The sequence below is a fragment of the Electrona antarctica genome (assembly GCF_951216825.1).
Source record: "Electrona antarctica genome assembly, chromosome: 1".
NCBI lineage: Eukaryota > Metazoa > Chordata > Actinopteri > Myctophiformes > Myctophidae > Electrona > Electrona antarctica.
The window spans coordinates 9437477-9457375 of NC_136806.1; the positions used below are offsets into that span (position 1 = coordinate 9437477).

At 44.6% G+C, this 19899-nt stretch overlaps 3 protein-coding genes across 3 annotated transcripts in view; 1 reads left to right on the forward strand and 2 right to left on the reverse strand.

The window, feature by feature from the left end:
* LOC306929666 (vasoactive intestinal polypeptide receptor-like) overlaps positions 1-3050 on the reverse strand; it is a 46788-nt gene extending 43738 nt beyond the window's left edge. Inside the window, exon 1 of the mRNA XM_079510290.1 lies at positions 2935-3050. Within this exon, the coding sequence (XP_079366416.1) occupies positions 2935-3024 (90 nt within the window). The 5' untranslated portion in view covers positions 3025-3050. The remainder of the gene's footprint in view (positions 1-2934) is intronic.
* LOC306929686 (crystallin J1A-like) overlaps positions 1-19899 on the reverse strand; it is a 163672-nt gene that overhangs the window by 117299 nt on the left and 26474 nt on the right. The gene's annotated exons all lie outside the window — the stretch shown is intronic.
* mul3 (mitochondrial E3 ubiquitin protein ligase 3) lies at positions 15403-19282 on the forward strand. Its single transcript, XM_079510334.1, has 5 exons — positions 15403-15562; positions 15700-15823; positions 15934-16021; positions 16420-16540; positions 17989-19282. The coding sequence occupies exons 2-5, from the start codon at positions 15707-15709 to the stop codon at positions 18479-18481; spliced, it is 819 nt and encodes a 272-aa protein (XP_079366460.1). The 5' UTR covers positions 15403-15562; positions 15700-15706; the 3' UTR covers positions 18482-19282.

The following is a 19899-nucleotide window of genomic DNA, read 5'->3' on the forward strand; positions in this document are numbered from 1 at the left end:
TTGTACGTGTGCCGAAATAATGATAAATATAGGGATGACAGGGTTGTACGTGTGCTGAAATAATGATAAATATAGGGATGCCAGGGTTGTACGTGTGCTGAAATAATGATAAATATAGGGATGACAGGGTTGTACGTGTGCCGAAATAATGATAAATATAGGGATGACAGGGTTGTACGTGTGCCGAAATAATGATAAATATAGGGATGCCAGGGTTGTGGTTAACATACATTTGTTATTAGATTAGATTATCAAACTAATATATCAAACAATCATGAAATGCATGTAGTTAATTCAGTCTGAACAGAAGCTGAGATAAAATAAAATAGCATCACCGATTCACCGGTGATAAAAAATGAATGAGAAGAGGGAGATATGAAATGCAGAGACATGGACCCCCCCCCCCCCAGGGGCCCCCCCGGGCCCCAAGACAAGACAAACCAAGATTTATGATCTCCTGACTCCCACAGCGCCTAAAATGTGCATCGAATCTGTGGGCAAACAAGACTATCACGTCTGCGCTGGCGTGGGTATGAGATCAGCCTGACATGGGGCGGCCGTTCATCTCTCCTTAACCCATTCTGACCTGAGATCAGATTCTAAAAATGTCTTCTACATCCTGACAGTTTTCTGAAAAAGCTATGTTTCTATGTCAGTGGTTCTTCGATTTTTCAAAAATAGCAGACCTATGAGCTTGTAGATCTGCTATTTTTCAATAGCTAAAGCATAACATAATGCTAACACCAAAAGGGGTTCCCGCCCAGAATGGGTTAAGACACGCAGGACGTCAAATCATATCAAGTGATTTAAACATATAGCCCATATCGCACACGGCTCTGCCATGTGTGTGTGTTTGTGTGTGTGGAAATATTTCTCCATGAATCTCCAGCCATCACACACTTAACGGTCACTCTTTTCGCAGCTGAAGTCAATTTATTTCTTGGCATCGTCATCACTGGGGAATACTGTGTGTTATCAGAAGACCCCCTAAAAAGGACCGGGAGATTTAGTAGTTGTTACTTAGGGGATTGAATCTCTTCTCCGGGAAGACATTCATCAAAACCGGGGGTACTATACAGGGCTATTGTTGGCCACACAATAATCTTATGGCCAGAGCCTCGACCACTCTCGCACCTGGAAGGGGAAATAGGCATATGGTGTGAGTGACATACTATATATATATACACACACACATGGACTGAGTTTTACAACCAAAACCATCATCATCACCCTCATGACTTCCATGACCTTCATCACAAAAGCGCTTCAGTCTTCTCCGAGGTATTCTTCTGGTCTTTGTTGTTTTGTTTAGTTTTTTCTTTCTGGCACTGTCCATGTTTAATTTTGATCATGATCCCAAGATCCCCATCATGAGTGATATCAGTATTACAATCTGCAACGTCTCATCTCTGCCAGTGTCTACAGCAGCCAAGGTTATGTTTTGTACAGGAGGAAAAAAACAAGGGAAAACATATTGTGCTAGATAGACTCTAGACTAGAGCATTCGATCAGAGTGCTGCCGAGTGCTTCACTTAACTACATTCCAGCATGAATCAAGTTTCTCCATAGAGGCTGGTCGACATGCAGCGTTATTGGAACAGACAAATGAGTATGTTGCCATATGGCGTGGGCTGTGCTGGAGATAGGGAGACTCCTATGACTATTCACTCCTCAGGAACTCCCCTTAGTCATCAGGCTATAAGCCCAATAAAGCATCTCGATGCGGTAACAGGAAATTAACAATACATGTCCCACTTTCGTGCTAAATTGACTATAGCTTAACTCGATTTCCTGAGCAATTCTCTGGTGATTGAAAACGTGAGGCAGACATAGCTCTGGTCCATAGCCCTAAAAAATGACTTTGCATTAGATATGGACCAGAGGGTAACAGGTACGGTCGCCCCTTTTCCATCTCGCCGTACTCTACCTATAGCTGTAAATAACAAACATAATTCATGTTGGTGATTATATAAAAGGTATTATCATATTCATTTATCATTGTTAAGTTCACTCTGTATATCCACGGGCATAATAGCATGATGATGCCATTACAAAACATGGGCTACACGGAAGAAATGTGATTAATAAAACGAAATTAACTGCTAGAAGGTCCCAAATTAACTTAATTGAGCAGTCACCGTCTCTGTGACATGTTCTTTCTAAATTTTACAGAGTATCGACTACTATACAATCAAATAAATCTGTATACAAGATAATTTCAGATTTCAGAGAGGGAGGGAAATACTAAATTAACTGTTTGTTAACTACATTAAAAAAAATCGCGGGGGGGGAGTTGGTAAGAGTCGTTTGGTATTCGACCAGAGCTAACATAGGATGGTTCTCTAGCGCTCTACGCATCCCAAGGTGAACAGGCTGCGTGCGTAATGTCTGTGTGGGAGCGCAGTCGCGTCGATAAGTCGTGAGGGGGGCGAACTATAAAGTTTCATCACTTTTGTTTATAAGGGCGAAAAAACGATCCAGTGAAACGATATATAGGCTACGAATCAATGCATTCCCAGAAGAGGATGATGATCTTGGTTGGCATTCCAATTGTTAAAAAGAAAATAGAAGTAAAAAGAAAGAAAGAGAAAAGATCCGAACGAACGTGTTCAAAGAAGTCTTGTGTCAACGCTGAGCCCTATCCAAATAAAGATTTTAAAAGTTTGGTTTCCAGGCAAACATACAAGCTAAAACTAACACCAAGTTTTCATGTCGTAGCCTAATAAAGTATAAGATGGTTCGGCAGGATGACTCTGAGACTGCAGCAGCAGCACGTGCCACAACTCGGCAGAATATGTTGATCAATAGACAAAAGTCTTAAAATATTGACTAATTACAGGGGAGCAACTGTCATAAACTTAAAACAACATAGTAGGCTAAACAACAACAGCTTGACAAACTTGCAGCATGGTAAAAACCTGAGTGTATACTCACATGTTCCAGCAACACGCAGGAGAGAATTACAAAGACGCCAAAGGAAACTCCCATTATCATATTCTTTGAAGATATATATTTTTGCGACATTAAATTAGAATATATACAAATGCAAGTCCCTGTAATAATCCACCGTCAAACCAGACGAGCATGCAGTTCCAGCACAAAATAATCCTCCTCCCCTAACTAACAGTGTGTGGTTTACCCTAGAACTATCCAATAATGGACCAGATAGCATGTCTGTCTGTGGACGGCAGTGAGTCGACATGTAATGGGCGTGCGTCGCTCAAACACCTACTACAAACTGAAACACCTACCACAAAGTACAAACTGAAACACCTACTAACCTACAAACCAATTCCTTTCACTTTTAACCACTTTATAACCCTGGCGTCTCTATATCCTCTTATGGTTTTGGCTAGTAGTGGTTACATTTTCAAACAAACAAACAAATTGAAACAATCAAAGAAAGAAAGAAAGAAAGAAAGAAAGAAAGAATTAACAAAAAGGTCCAAACATTGAAATTCTGTTTTCTGTAATCTATTTTATTGTCTCCACCAGGCCGAAGGCATGGGGAGAGAGTATGTTTTGCACTCCGTCCGTCCGTCCGTCCGTGTGTGTCCGTGTGTGTGTCCGTCCATCTGTGAACAGCTAATCTCCGGCACCGTTAATCTGGTCGATGTCAAATTTTGCACACACACTCCCTGGATGCCAACGATGAACCTCTGCCCCAGAATTTCCAGAACGGCCTGTTAGAGCGCCACCAGGAGGCCGCTTTGTGCAAAATACGTTTTTGGACAGTACACCTACAGATTTTGTCCAAACATCACGCAAATTGGTACACAGTCTCTCTAGAGCCATTCAACAAAACGGGTCTTTCAGATTTCTCAGACTCCATCCTGATTGGCTAAGATTGGCTTCCAAAGTTTGCAGGTGTGCTCAGTTTCAAACAAAATGCTGCAAATCATGGACACATCGTGTGATTTCCGTGAAATTGTGCACGCACATTCCCACTAGGCCGAGGAAGAAATGGCACGTGAACATTTTCAACTCAGTCTCATGGTGGCGCTATAACTCGCCGAAAAGTGTTTTACCTCTAACTGCACGGATCTGTGGATAACTTTGTATGCCAACTCCCTAGAGGCCAAGGAAAAACCTTTGCCTGGAATTTTTCACATCTGCTCTTTATAGCGCCACCAGGAGGCTGACATATGTAAAACACATTTTCTAATATTACTCCTTCAGATTTTATCCAAATTTCACGCAAATCGGTACACATGCTCTCCATAGTCATGTGATCAAGACGCGTTTGTTTGATTTCTCATAATCCACGTTCATTGCCTACGATTGGCTTCTAAACCTTTCAGGAGTAGCCTGCTTTGTACCCGTTTTGTACAAATTGCCACAACTACTCAACGCAGCGTCCGATTGCGGTGAAACTGTGCATGCATATTCCCACTAGGCTGAGGAAGAAATGCCACTTGACAGTTTTCAAATCAGCCTCATGGTGGCGCTACAACAGGCCAAGCCGCGTCACACACACTCCTATCCTCCTGGTGGAGACCTGTGCCCAGAAGGGCACTTTTTCTAGTTATTCTTTCATTATTATATTTTTCCTTTACCATATAGACTAGACAAAATAACACACACACACACACACACACACACACACACACACACACACACACACACACACACACACACACACACACACACACACACACACACACACACACACACACACACACACACACACACACAAGAATATACAGAACTTAAGTTGTAACCTTGCATATAGCTCAGAGATATAATTATGTTGTCAAATTACGGTAAAATAGTATTAAACACTCCATAATAGGGCATTGGTGCAATTCTGAGAAAGTAACAATGATCCCACTATATGGAATTAACCCATTTTTGGCGGGAACCCCTTTTGGTGTTAGCATTATGTTATGCTTTAGCTATTGAAAAATAGCAGATCTACAAGCTCATAGCGTGCCACCGAGTGGCGCGCTACGAGCTTGTAGGTCTGCTATTTTTGAAAAATCGAAGAACGACTGACATAGAAACATAGCTTTTTCAGAAAACTGTCAGGATGTAAATGGTAAATGGTGCATTTATATAGCGCCTTTACAGAGATTGTGCATTGCATTCACCCATTCACACACCGATGGCAGCAGAAACCATGCAAGGCACAAACTAGCACATCGGGAGCAATTAGGGGTTCAGTGTCTTGCTCAAGGACACTTCGACACTAACTCTGGGGGAGCCCGGGTTCGAACTGGCAACCTCGCGGTTGCCATCCAGCCACTCTACCCCTGAGCCACCACCGCCGCCATGTAGAAGACATTTTTAGAATCTGATCTCAGATCAAAATGGGTTAATAGGGCATTGGTGCAATTCTGAGAAAAGGACATAATGAGATGGACATCAGGTGGCACATGGAGAAACCCCATAGGCAATCCTTGTTCTACAGCAAAATTATTAATGCAGTGCATGACAAATTATTCTCTTATGAAAGCAGTATGTGGGTATGTATGAGTGTTTTATTTTGTTTGGCATGGGGTTGTGTATTTGGTGGTCTATAATATTCCGTCTGTCACAAGTCGCATTTTGTGCAAAGTGCAAAGAGACAATGCTCTTTTCTTTCATAATGCCATGGGACATACACGGTAGTGACACTGAGTTCAGTATAGCGGGGCCAACACAGTCATCTCTGTCTGCTTCTGTCTGTCTGTAGATTTGGTCAATTTGTGTCATTCTGCAGTCACATGCTATTGCGAAAATTATAGAGCGCACTTTAGAACCTTAGTGGTTCTCAACCAGTGGTCCAGGGACCACCAGTGGTCCTTGAGGCGGTTCCAGGTGGTCCCCAGCTACATGATGGGAGTCAGTTGGTAACCAAATGGACCCTTAACCCATTTAGGACGTCCGAGGCGGATTCTAAAAACGCCTTCTAAATCCTGTTTTCTGAAAAACTTCAAATAGTTATTCAAAAATTACAAAACATTGATGTTGCTATATAGGCTATATGTGTGTGTGTGTGTGTATGTATATATATGTGTATATATATATATATATATATATATATATATATATATACACTTAACTGTACCAAAATGGGTTCCTGTCTTAAAAGGTATAGTTACAAATAGGGGTTCCCGTCTTTAATGGGATTTAATATTATAGGTCTTTAACTAAAATGAAACCAAGTGGACTCTTGCGGGTCCATTTGGTTCATTTTACATTCTTAAGAGTTAAAAAATTGTTAAACATCTGCATTGCTTCTGCGCCAGGAGCCTCTTTAATAGTGTCGCCAACATCTCATGCAGCCATCTTCCCCATTGACTGTCTCTTAGTCTTGCTGGAGACAGTGGGGGCTGTAGAATGCCACTTGGACACAGGACAGAGACAGTGGGGGGCTGTAGCATGCCACTTGGACACAGGACAGAGACAGTGGGGGCTGTAGCATGCCACTTGGACACAGGACAGAGACAGTGGGGGCTGTAGTGTAGCATGCCACTTGGACACAGGACAGAGACAGTGGGGGCTGCAGCATGCCACTTGGACACAGGACAGAGACAGTGGGGGCTGTAGTGTAGCATGCCACTTGGACACAGGACAGAGACAGTGGGGGTGTAGCATGCCACTAGGACACAGGTCAGAGACAGTGGGGGCTGTAGCATGCCACTAGGACACAGGACAGAGACAGTGGGGGCTGTAGCATGCCACTTGGACACAGGACAGAGACAGTGGGGGTGTAGCATGCCACTAGGACACAGGACAGAGACAGTGGGGGTGTAGCATGCCACTAGGACACAGGACAGAGACAGTGGGGGCTGTAGCATGCCACTTGGACACAGGACAGAGACAGTGGGGGCTGTAGCATGCCACTAGGACACAGGACAGAGACAGTGGGGGCTGTAGCATGCCACTAGGACACAGGACAGAGACAGTGGGGGCTGTAGCATGCCACTTGGACACAGGACAGAGACAGTGGGGGCTGTAGTGTAGCATGTCACTAGGACACAGGACAGAGACAGTGGGGGCTGTAGCATGTCACTAGGACACAGGACAGAGACAGTGGGGGCTGTAGCATGCCACTTGGACACAGGACAGAGACAGTGGGGGTGTAGCATGCCACTTGGACACAGGACAGAGACAGTGGGGCTGTAGCATGCCACTTGGACACAGGACAGAGACAGTGGGGGTGTAGCATGCCACTTGGACACAGGACAGAGACAGTGGGGGCTGTAGCATGCCACTTGGACACAGGACAGAGACAGTGGGGGTGTAGCATGCCACTTGGACACAGGACAGAGACAGTGGGGGCTGTAGCATGCCACTTGGACACAGGACAGAGACAGTGGGGGCTGTAGCATGCCACTTGGACACAGGACAGAGACAGTGGGGGCTGTAGCATGCCACTAGGACACAGGACACTGAGGACAGAGACAGTGGGGGTGTAGCATGCCACTTGGACACAGGACAGAGACAGTGGGGGTGTAGCATGCCACTTGGACACAGGACAGAGACAGTGGGGGTGTAGCATGCCACTTGGACACAGGACAGAGAAGGACACTGAGGACAGAGACAGTGGGGGCTGTAGCATGCCACTTGGACACAGGACAGAGACAGTGGGGGCTGTAGCATGCCACTTGGACACAGGACAGAGAAGGACACTGAGGACAGAGACAGTGGGGGCTGTAGCATGCCACTTGGACATAGGACAGTGAAGGACACTGAGGACAGAGACAGTGGGGGCTGTAGCATGCCACTTGGACACAGGACAGTGAAGGACACTGAGGACAGAGACAGTGGGGGCTGCAGCATGCCACTTGGACACAGGACAGAGACAGTGGGGGCTGTAGCATGCCACTTGGACACAGGACAGAGACAGTGGGGGCTGTAGCATGCCACTAGGACACAGGACAGAGACAGGGGGGGCTGTAGCATGCCACTAGGACACAGGACAGAGACAGGGGGGGCTGTAGCATGCCACTAGGACACAGGACAGAGACAGTGGGGGCTGTAGCATGCCACTTGGACATAGGACAGAGACAGTGGGGGCTGTAGCATGCCACTTGGACACAGGACAGAGACAGTGGGGGCTGTAGCATGCCACTTAGACATAGGACACTGAGGACAGAGACAGTGGGGGCTGTAGCATGCCACTTGGACACAGGACAGAGACAGTGGGGGCTGTAGCATGCCACTTGGACACAGGACACTGAGGACAGAGACAGTGGGGGCTATAGCATGCCACTTGGACACAGGACACTGAGGACAGAGACAGTGGGGGCTGTAGTGTAGCATGCCACTTGGACACAGGACAGAGACAGTGGGGGCTGTAGCATGCCACTTGGACACAGGACACTGAGGACAGAGACAGTGGGGGCTGTAGCATGCCACTTGGACACAGGACAGAGACAGTGGGGGCTGTAGCATGCCACTTGGACACAGGACACTGAGGACAGAGACAGTGGGGGCTGTAGCATGCCACTTGGACACAGGCCGGGGTCTGATCAGCCTTGGTCGGGTCTCCTGGAGGAGGGTGTCTTGTTGTAAGACCCAGAAACGCCCAACGATTCCAGGTTTACACCACTGATGATGTGTCCAAGTTCATGCATCAGTAGATGTTTAATTAACTGAATTTAATTTACACAAGAAGTCTACACACAATTAGAGAATGTAGAAATAATTGTTATTTTGATCAACGTTTGCCTGTTATCTCTCCTAATGGTATATACCAACATCAATACAGCATGGAAATGTGGACATAACATTCTTTCGTTTTGGGTCTGCAAGGCTAAATGCAGAATAAATAATGGGCCTGGATATGAAAAGGGATGTAAAACTAATAGGATTGTTTTGTCCAGGAAGCATTCATATTATTAAATGGTTTTTTTTTGGTGGCTTTCGCCTTTATTTTATATATTTTATGGAGGGACATACAGTAGGCTGACAGGAAATGGGGAGAGAGATGGGGGGGAAGACATGCATTACATTACATTACATTACAGTCATTTAGCAGACGCTTTTATCCAAAGCGACTTACAATAAGTGTATTCAACATAGGTAGGGAACAAAAACTACTAATCACCAGAAGTCTTTAGTGCATTTTCTGCAAAAACAAGCAACCAAGAGTATACCTAGCGCTAAGGTAAAGGCCGTCGGGATCGGGAGTCGAACCCGCGGCACACTGCCAGACTGGATTACCAGCCAAGGTGCCTGGACCGCTGAGCCACAGCATTCCTATTATCGCCATGCCAACCCAGACAGCGCTCTGTGTCCATGTTGATCTACACCTGGGGTCAGTGGGGTGACACCTGGGGTCAGTGGGGTGACACCTGGGGTCAGTGGGGTGACACCTGGGGTCAGTGGGGTGACACCTGGGGTCAGTGGGGTGACACCTGCTTCTTTCCTATGTCTGTTTCACAATGAGTGCATGACGGGGTCACTGGGGTCACTGCAGGCGGACTGACTAAAACCAGTAGTAGAAGAACCAGTAGTTCTGGTGAAGTCAGTATTTGACTTGGTTCTTTGTTATAGTGATTTCTGGACCCATCTACCTACACACGCACATGCGTGGGAGCGAGCACGCACACACTCAAAGGTAGCCTGGCTTGGCCAGCCTCATAGCGGGGATTCACACTCAAAGGTAGCCTGGCTTGGCCAGCCTCATAGCGGGGATTCACTGAAGATTCTATATGCAGGGAGGAAACATCAGTGAACCCTCGCTATGAGTCTGGCCGCGCCAGGCTAACTCAAAGGGGCATCCCCAATGGTTCCCTCCTGGGACAGACACAGATGGTCTCCCGCTGGGACAGACACACCAGACGAAAAGAGGTTGAGAAAGAGGCTGAAGATGAAAGAGAAATGAGGGACGAGGGTGGGGGGCCGGGGGGCCGCACACACGCACGCGCGCACGCGCACACGCACACGCACACGCACACGCACACACACACACACACACACAAAAAGACCAAGCACTGTAAATGAAAGTTATGTTGGACGTTATTGTTTTTTTGTACCTCAAATGCTGCACTGCACTGTGTTAATTTAACTAATTTAGAGCTTAAATTAACACTCAGGGTTTTACAGTGTGATGTTATCTCCCAACAGGACACTCGATCCCTTCGTGTGTGTGTGTGTGTGTGTGTGTGTGTGTGTGTGTGTGTGTGTGTGTGCGTGCACGCGCACGCAATGTCTAATTTGTCTAATGTATAATGATAATTAAATGTATAAGTCATTATGAAAGTGAGGGCCAGCTTATGTCCTAAAAACAGACATGTTTTCATATCCAGTTAATCAAAACAGGCATACAGTATCTTAAATTAATTAATTTTAGAGCAAAATACCAGATGGTACTCTAACATTTCTAACATTTCTGTTGAATTACGAAACATCCGCACACTTGTTTCATCAGGCAAAATGCCTGTCATATCTCCCGATGAAGAACTAAAGGGTCGAAACGTTGCAATTTTTTGCCATTAAATAAAGTAAGTCTTTTTTTGGAGCTCTAGAAACAAGTGTGGGGATGTTTCTTCTTTCTCTTTGATGTTTGCCTTGATGCCTTGACGTCCAGCACTTGGCCTAAATACATGCAAAAGATGTGCATTACAATCCTCTCTGTGATCTGTTGAATTACACAAAATAACTGCATTCACAGAAAGTTGCAGATATACAAGCTCACAACGCATTGAAGAGATTTGGGGCTCCATTTTCGTCACCGCTAAACCCCTTATCCCTAAACTTCTTTGCCTTTTTTTACTATTTTGCAAAACATTTTTGAATAGTTAAAATGGCCAGTCTACAAGCTCACAAAGTGTCAATGTAGTCTGGCTAGTTGAACTATTCAAAAATGTTTTTCAAAATAGTAAAAAAAAGGCAAAGAAGTTTAGGGATAAGGGGTTTAGCGGTGATGGAAATGGAGCCCCCAGTGTGAGGGCAAAACACGTGCAAGTACAGAGCATATACTCAGATCAGTTTGACAACATATAGGGATGGGATTAACTTGTGTTCAGATGCATTCAGCAGACGCTCTTAATCCAGAGCGATTTACAGTAAGCAAGAACAAAAAACATGGTAATACATCAAAACATAAAAAGGTAATCATGAATCCATCATGGCCCGTAGCACTTGCCCTAGCCCCTTAGATAGCACTTTATGTAAACTTCATAGCATTTTATACAGATTTACAGCATGTTACATAGACAGCACTAGAATTGCATTTTATTATAGTACATATGTATAGTATAGTATGTATAGTTTATATATAGTTTCATTATATAGATACTCCACTGTTACGTTCTTACTTAGCTTACGCATGTTTCATGATAACTACTTTTTATGTATGTGATGTATTGCCATGCTTTTTGTTATTGCTGTAATGTAAATCGCTCTGGATTAAGAGCGTCTGCTAAATGCCTAAATTGTAAATTGTAATCCTACGTAATACCGTGGAATATCTATCTAAAGGAAACTATATGTGTATACACTATAGAGTGCCATGTCTACATAAAGTGCTATTTAAGTTACATAAGTTGAGCCTGTGCATACGCCTGTAGGAGGTCGAGGCCAGGGCAAGTACTACGGCAGGTGCTGTGGGCTAAAATGATGAGGTGCGTTTTCAGACTGCGGCGGAAGATTGGGAGTGAATCTGCAGTTCTGATTGTAATGGGAAGTGAATTCCATAGTTTTGGAGCCAGAAGGGAGAAGAGTTTGGGACGTGTGGAGCGCTGTCCTAACCTGACTGCGCAGTCCCGGCGTTTTTAGCGAAGCTACTTCCAGCTTCCCTGCGTCGGCTGATCTGATTGCTCGAGAGGGTTTGTACTAGCGTGCGATCATACTTGCAAGATATGGCGGTGCCATACCTTTGGTTGCTTTGAATGCCAGCATCAGAGTTCTGTACTCTGTGCGGGCAGCGACTGGGAGCCAACAGAGGGAGCGGAGAAGGGGAGGGGCAGCGACCGGGAGCCAATGGAGGGAGCGGAGAAGGGGAGGGGCAGCGACCGGGAGCCAATGGAGGGAGCGGAGAAGGGGAGGGGCAGCGACCGGGAGCCAATGGAGGAGCGGAGAAGGGGAGTGACATGTGAGAATTTTGGCTGGTTAAAAACCAGTCATTGGTTGAGATGATGTATGATGACGTATGATGATAAGAGCACCCCTCACTTCACACGGGGGTGATTTTTGTTTCGTACAAGAAACAAGCCAGTACAACCTGAACCAATGTGGAAAAAGCTTCACAAGAAACAGTTGTTGAAACGTAACCCGGAGAATTCATAGAAGAAACGTGCCAGAATGGAGGACAGAAAAAGCTTCACAAAACAAACAAAAGCTAAATAAATCACATGAATGTGACTTTGAGGTTGAAATTGATTAAGAATCGTTTCTCTGTATGACTGTGGTCCCAATTCAACAACAATAGCTGCCCGCCGCGCCCATGCATGCGAGGCTGACTGACATGCAGTTCTGCTGTTTACTTTACCACTTACTGCAATGTTCCAGAATGCCATTGTTTTGCAGTGGTTTAGAATCCACTGTCAAGGACATTCGTTTTCAAAAGGAATGAGTCAACACACCTGATTCAATCTTCACCATGGATGGAGATGGAGGCTGCTACAAAGAATAGCCTGGCTCTGTGAATAGTGAGCTGGAAATGAATGCTCAAGGCTGAAGGCTGTATGAGAGTAAAGAAAAACTATATCCTCGTTTTACTTTCTCTTTTCTGCACAATCTCTAAACTCCTCCAAGGAGCGGGGGGAAAAACCACATATTTGGTGGTCAAGCAAGGTGAAGGTGTGTGTGTGGGTGTGTATGTGTGTGTGTGTGTGTGTGCGCGCGCGTGCCTCTATAGTCAAAGTTCAGGCCTATCTACCTACCAAGATCAAATCTGGACCATGCATGTGGGCCCAAACACACGTAGGCTATTAATGGTGAATTTGAGTATAAAACTACTACAATATACTACATTTTAATTTGGTAAAAAATGGTCTAAATCTCAGATCAAATGCCTGGCTACGGTGTGTAGTGGTCTGAATCTCAGATCAAATGCCTGGCTACGGTGTGTAGTGGTCTGAATCTCAGATCAAATGCCTGGCTACGGTGTGTAGTGGTCTGAATCTCAGATCAAATGCCTGGCTACGGTGTGTAGTGGTCTGAATCTCAGATCAAATGCCTGGCTACGGTGTGTAGTGGTCTGAATCTCAGATCAAATGCATGGCTACGGTGTGTAGTGGTCTGAATCTCAGATCAAATGCCTGGCTACGGTGTGTAGTGGTCTGAATCTCAGATCAAATGCCTGGCTACGGTGTGTAGTGGTCTGAATCTCAGATCAAATGCCTGGCTACGGTGTGTAGTGGTCTGAATCTCAGATCAAATGCCTGGCTACGGTGTGTAGTGGTCTGAATCTCAGATCAAATGCCTGGCTACGGTGTGTAGTGGTCTGAATCTCAGATCAAATGCCTGGCTACGGTGTGTAGTGGTCTGAATCTCAGATCAAATGCCTGGCTACGGTGTGTAGTGGTCTGAATCTCAGATCAAATGCCTGGCTACGGTGTGTAGTGGTCTGAATCTCAGATCAAATGCCTGGCTACGGTGTGTAGTGGTCTGAATCTCAGATCAAATGCCTGGCTACGGTGTGTAGTGGTCTGAATCTCAGATCAAATGCCTGGCTACGGTGTGTAGTGGTCTGAATCTCAGATCAAATGCCTGGCTACGGTGTGTAGTGGTCTGAATCTCAGATCAAATGCCTGGCTACGGTGTGTAGTGGTCTGAATCTCAGATCAAATGCCTGGCTACGGTGTGTAGTGGTCTGAATCTCAGATCAAATGCCTGGCTACGGTGTGTAGTGGTCTGAATCTCAGATCAAATGCCTGGCTACGGTGTGTAGTGGTCTGAATCTCAGATCAAATGCCTGGCTACGGTGTGTAGTGGTCTGAATCTCAGATCAAATGCCTGGCTACGGTGTGTAGTGGTCTGAATCTCAGATCAAATGCCTGGCTACGGTGTGTAGTGGTCTGAATCTCAGATCAAATGCCTGGCTACGGTGTGTAGTGGTCTGAATCTCAGATCAAATGCCTGGCTACGGTGTGTAGTGGTCTGAATCTCAGATCAAATGCCTGGCTACGGTGTGTAGTGCCTGGCTACGGTGTGTAGTGGTCTAAATCTCAGATCAAATGCCTGGCTACGGTGTGTAGTGGTCTGAATCTCAGATCAAATGCCTGGCTACGGTGTGTAGTGGTCTGAATCTCAGATCAAATGCCTGGCTACGGTGTGTAGTGGTCTGAATCTCAGATCAAATGCCTGGCTACGGTGTGTAGTGGTCTGAATCTCAGATCAAATGCCTGGCTACGGTGTGTAGTGCCTGGCTACGGTGTGTAGTGGTCTAAATCTCAGATCAAATGCCTGGCTACGGTGTGTAGTGCCAGCCTTCAAATCTGAGGGGGGTAAAAAGTGTCTTGCTTTCTTTGGCCCCTGGTCGTGGAATGACCTGCAAACCAGACTAAAATTGGCCTCAAAAGTTCCTTTGAGAAGTTTCAAAAGAGTCATCTTAAATGTACAGTCCAACACCTGCACATGTTCGGACTTGTAGGCTACTAGCCTTTGCATAGGACCTTATATAATTTTTTTTCCTGTTTTAAAATGTACATTGTGTATATAATTTCTTGCGCCCAGTCATTGTAAGTTTTGGAGAATTGTTGTATACTTTGTCTAGGTTTCGTGAGGTATGTCATGGATGTATTATTTGGCTGTTGTGAAATTTGACATGTACTATGTAGCATTGAAGTGTAATTTTGTTTCTGCCTCTTCACACTTGTAAAAGAGACTCCGTCTCATTGTGTTTTTACTGGTTAAATAAAATAAAAATATAAGCTACAGAATTTGCACAGTGCCCACTTCGTAATAGTGCCCACTGTTGCATATTTGATGAATTGAACATGGTGGACCCTGTTGTAAACAAGTGTAATGCTTAATTGGGTCGTCCACTCACAGTTAACAGCCTTTGTATTGAGTTTGTGCTTGAAATGTACTGTAATTCTGCAAACTGTTAATACAATTTTCAATCAATCAATCAAAGCCCAGTTAGTTCTTTCTTTTGTATTGTTGTACTACCAAAACATGACATTGCTGCCGCCTAGTGTTCAAAAGACGAAAAATGCTGTTTGACAGAAAAGTGCCATCTTATCGAATTATGAAACGCCAAGAGGTCGCTGTTTATAAGGAACCAAGGAAGCGCAAACCGTGCAAAGAAAAGAAAAAGACAAAACACGCAAGTGACGCAACATAACGAGACAAACCTCAAACATTATCATATCAGGTGTGTTCTAATGTAGTGTGTAATGTTCCCACATTTGCACAAAAACAGTAAAAAGGAATTTGTGTCATAAAATGAACACATTTCAATAGGTAAGCCGTTTCGGTGCAACTGCGATATGCTCGTGTCCCATTGGTTGACCGAGAGGTGACGGAACGCAGACCTAGGAGGAAATGAGGCAACACAAGGAAAGTAGCGTTTGTTTTCCAATTGTGACCTACCTATATGTGTGTCAGTGTGACTCCTAGTCCAAACTATATGGTGCAACAGCATTATCACAACCTGACCTAGTTAGTTCTTTCTTGACGGGTGAGTTTTTATTTGTTTACAATTCATTCGTTTGAAAACAGCAGCACACAGACAGTTGACAGTTGCAGCAAGGTGTTTCTGCTTCAACTTTCCTGTGTCTGTTGACATGTCCATGTTTCCTACTGTCTTTGTCACAGAGACACAATGAGTGACTTCCCTATCAGTCCCTTGCTGTTGATCGGAACTGGTTCCAGCTTCCTACTCTCACGCTTGTTCTACCAATTATACCAAGAGAAGAAAGAGGAGATACGCAAGTTGAAGGCAAGTAGAGTTTCAGTAGTAGACAAACTAAAATCACAAAATCAGTTAATTATTTGCAGTTATTGACAATTTTTGCCGAAAGCTGACCTTTGTTGTTTTTCCTGAATCAGGAAATCCCTAATTTCAGGCCAGATCAACATTTGTTGAAAATAGTGAAGACATCAGCCCACAAACGACTTCATTATGTTGCTGTGGAAGGTATACAAGATGTTACATTTACCCTCTTTTCCCAATGAGTATAATGTTATCAGTCTCTCTCTCTCTCTCTCTATATATATATATATATATATATATATATATATATATATATATATATATATATATATATATATATATCCACTGTATAAATGCACCAAATTCGAAGGACACATTCCACGTCACCACAGGGGGTGCATTGCCCGGTGTCGAGTCGGGCGGACTGTCCAGAAACGCCACAAAAGGCCCCTGCCCGGGATCTGGACAGGGCCCCTGCCCGGGCTCTGGACAGGGCCCCTGCCCAGGGTCCATATATGGAGCTGGCCTGTTGAAATTGTGTGTAACCGTACCTGTAATACCTGTAGTACCAGATTGAAAGGTGGGTTGTTTGTGTAAACCAGGGATGGTCCAGGCAGAAGGGGAGCCTCTGGCCAGCCAGTTTGTCCCACGGTGCAACGGCGTGATCCAGCAGATCGTTGTGGAGGAACAGTGGAGGTTCTGGAACTCTGTCACCAAAACATGGTAAGGTCAACTCCAGCCGCAAGCAAGGGCTTGGATGCAAAAAATGGATGCTATCCATTTTACCAACCCTTGACAGCCCATTCATCCAAACAGAAAAGTTTGATCCGATTGTATTGTCTTCTAAATCCTGACAGTTTTCTGAAAGACCTATGTTTCTGTATCAGTGGTGCTCAATATTTCATGTCAACCCAAAAATGATATGTAATTGGCCACCGACCCCCATCTGAAAATATTTTATTCCAGGAACAAAGATTAAGTTAAAAACGTTCGCTCTTAAAGAATATATATTCAAAGATTTGTGCCGCATTTTCACGATTTTTCAAAAATAGCAGACCTACAAGCTCGTAGCACGGCACTCGGTGCCGTGCTATGAGCTTGTAGATCTGCTATTTTTCAATAGCTAAATTATAACAATGCTTAACACCAAAAAGGGGTTCCCGCCCAGAATGGGTTAAACTCACCAACATTGCAGCTGTACGGAAAGTTTGGATTATCCTCTTTGTATCTTCTGCCAAGATTGTTGTGAGCGCAGACATGGAGAGAGCTACTTTCTGTCAATACATTTCATGCAGGTGATCAGACAAATTGAAACACCTGTGGTCGGCTGGTAACACTAGTGGTTGACAAGGGGTATTGCATGAAGGTAAAAGTGCATTGTATCCTCAACCCAAACAGACATTCCACATGGTATAGCAGTACAAATGCTTGCCTTTGTGGGGGACCCTAGCCTCAGCCTGGCCCAGCATGTATGATTTCTGGTCTAGAGGGGCGGGTGCCGGTCGAGAACAGGCGGTGGATCCTATTGGTTCACTGATCTGAGCACCCGCCCCCCTCCTCGGTAGAAAACATGGCAGAACACTGTCGTCACCAAATTTGGAGAGAAATACAAGTGGGCTTGATATGCCAGATTTTCCAATGCGTTTCCCCAGGCTTTCATTTATTAGCCAAATGTGAACGGAAAAAAAAAGCCTGGGTACCGAGGCCAGGGGGACCCATGTTCAGATCCTGGGTACGACATGAAGACCCATTTAGACCTGAGCTCGATTCTACAAAGGACAGTTTTCTTGAAAAACCTATGTTTCTATATCAGTGGTTCTCAAACTATTTCATGTCAAGGACCCCCAAAAATATATGTAATTGGCCACCGACCCCCATCTGAAAATATGTTGTTCCAGGGACCTCCCAGAAACAAAGATTTGAGTTTTGAACGTTCGCTGTGAAAGAATATATATTCAAAGATTTGCGCCGTTCGCTGTGAAAGAATATATATTCAAACATTTGCGCCACATGCGCCACGATTTTTCAAAAATAGCTAAAGCATAACCTAATGCTTAAAACACCAAAATGGGTTAATGTGACACACGTCATATGATGATCAAGAACAAAATGCCGTTTATCAAAAACAACCCACAACAGGGATTCCTTTCCCCCCCCCCCCCCTCTCCCAGGAACTCCCGCTGGATGAACAGAAAGGAGACCAACAACTCCGTGCCCTTCGGCCTGGTGAGTCCAGGCGTATACACCAGCGACGTGTACGTGAAGGTCCAGAAGCCGCTGGAGGCCTCGGGGAGCATCCTGGAGACGGTTTACAGCCGGGTGAAACGCGTGGAGGAGGGCCTGGTGGACGTGGTGCTGTTGGGAATCAGCGGCGAGAAGCCTGTGGCGCGGAAAGAAAGCGAGTCCTTGCTGCGCGTCGGGACCACCATGACCGCGTTCGGGGAGGTGGTCCTGGAGGGAGGCAAGGTGATGAGAATGCAGGCCCCGCAGGACGGCCGCGGCTTTGTCTTGGTGCCCACGGACTACAGGAGCTTCATGGACAGGCACGAGAGCTCCGCCACGATGTGGATGGTGTCCACAGCGCTCTGTGGGGCCACAGGGACCACTCTCTTGGCTGGAATCATCTTTGGCTTGATTGGAAAACGGGATGGCAGAAGGGAATAGGTCTGTACGTTGGCTAATCCCCAGGGGGGGCTTTTTCCACATTGGTTAGTTGCTCGTTTCTTGTATGAAACAAATCACACCCGTGTGAAGTGAGGGGCGCTCTTATCATTATACATCATCTCATGAACTGAATTTGTGATTGGTTCGCTGATTTGCTCGTCTACATACAACGTAAATTTTCCCTTCATTTTCAAAGGCATTTAATGTTTGTTGCCACAAAAGCTGTATATGAGGGGCTTAAACATTTTTTCTTTTACGTTTAAAAGGGGGCTTTTCACATTTTTAATGTAGAAAAAGGAGGAGCTTTAGGATTAAAAAGTAAGAGAATAAAAAAGTTGAGATATTAAAGATATGAAAAAACTACAAAAAATAAACACTTACCACCAGGTGGCGTAGTTGTACCATAATGAATGATTGTCTCATGACTGTTCCTGGAAAAACTTGAGAATAAAAGGCATTGTTTTTCCTTCACAAAAACATCCCAGCATGCAGCTACAGTAAAGTCCTAGTACCTACTATACATGACCAACCCTTGTTGCTATATTAACCACTACAGCTTGGTATTGACTGACAATACTTTTAGGGTGTCCTGATAGGTAACGTATCTCACCATAAAGCTGCTACATACACCATTTTAACCTTTGAGGTTACTCCAACCAAAAGTATTTATTTTTACCATCGAGCCATGAATCTAAAATGTCTTACATACAGTAACATGCACAATTCACTGGGGACCACAGATGTATTGTGACCTAGATTTATATTAAAGTTTAAGGGAAAGTACACTGCTTAAAAAAGAAACATGGACAGATGTCTTATTTTCTTCATGCATTTAGTTACGTTGCTAAATATGTAAATGTACCTTTTATTATAGACTCATTATTGCGGGGTTGATAACTGCATTCCTTTCATTGTCCATCTATCACTTCAACCCCCATTTTAAATGTGTATTATTGTAGCATCTCCGGCGGTTAATGGCTGATGACACTTGACTATGGGCTCCATTTTCGTCACCGCTAAACCCCTTACCCTTAAACTTCTTTGCCTTTTTTATTTTTACTATTTTGCAAAACATTTCTGAATAGTTAAAATGGCCAGTCTACAAGCCAAGTCTCTGTAGATTGGCTAGTTGAACTATTCAAAAATGTTTTTCAAAATAGTAAAAAAAAAAAAAAAAGGCAAATAAATGTAGGGATAAGGGGTTTAGCGGTGATGAAAATGGAGCCTTTGGGGTGCAATTATTTTGTTATGGGGAATTAATGCATCTGATTTTGTTCATTTAGCAATTTATTTGTATGTGTTTTTGTCAGATACTCTGGCCATTGTTGCAGGGAGATGTTATAAACAAAAGTGTTCCAATAAAAAGTAATTTGAACTAAGAATTCCGCCGGTCATTTACATATAATCTCCATCAGGCG

Coding starts and splice junctions, on each gene's coding strand:
- mul3 (XM_079510334.1), top strand. CDS start 15,707: ATGAGTGACTTCCCTATCAGTCCCTTGCTGTTGATCGGAACTGGTTCC. Junction 15,824..15,933: donor AGGAGATACGCAAGTTGAAG/GCAAGTAGAGTT, acceptor TTCCTGAATCAG/GAAATCCCTAATTTCAGGCC. Junction 16,022..16,419: donor TCATTATGTTGCTGTGGAAG/GTATACAAGATG, acceptor TGTGTAAACCAG/GGATGGTCCAGGCAGAAGGG.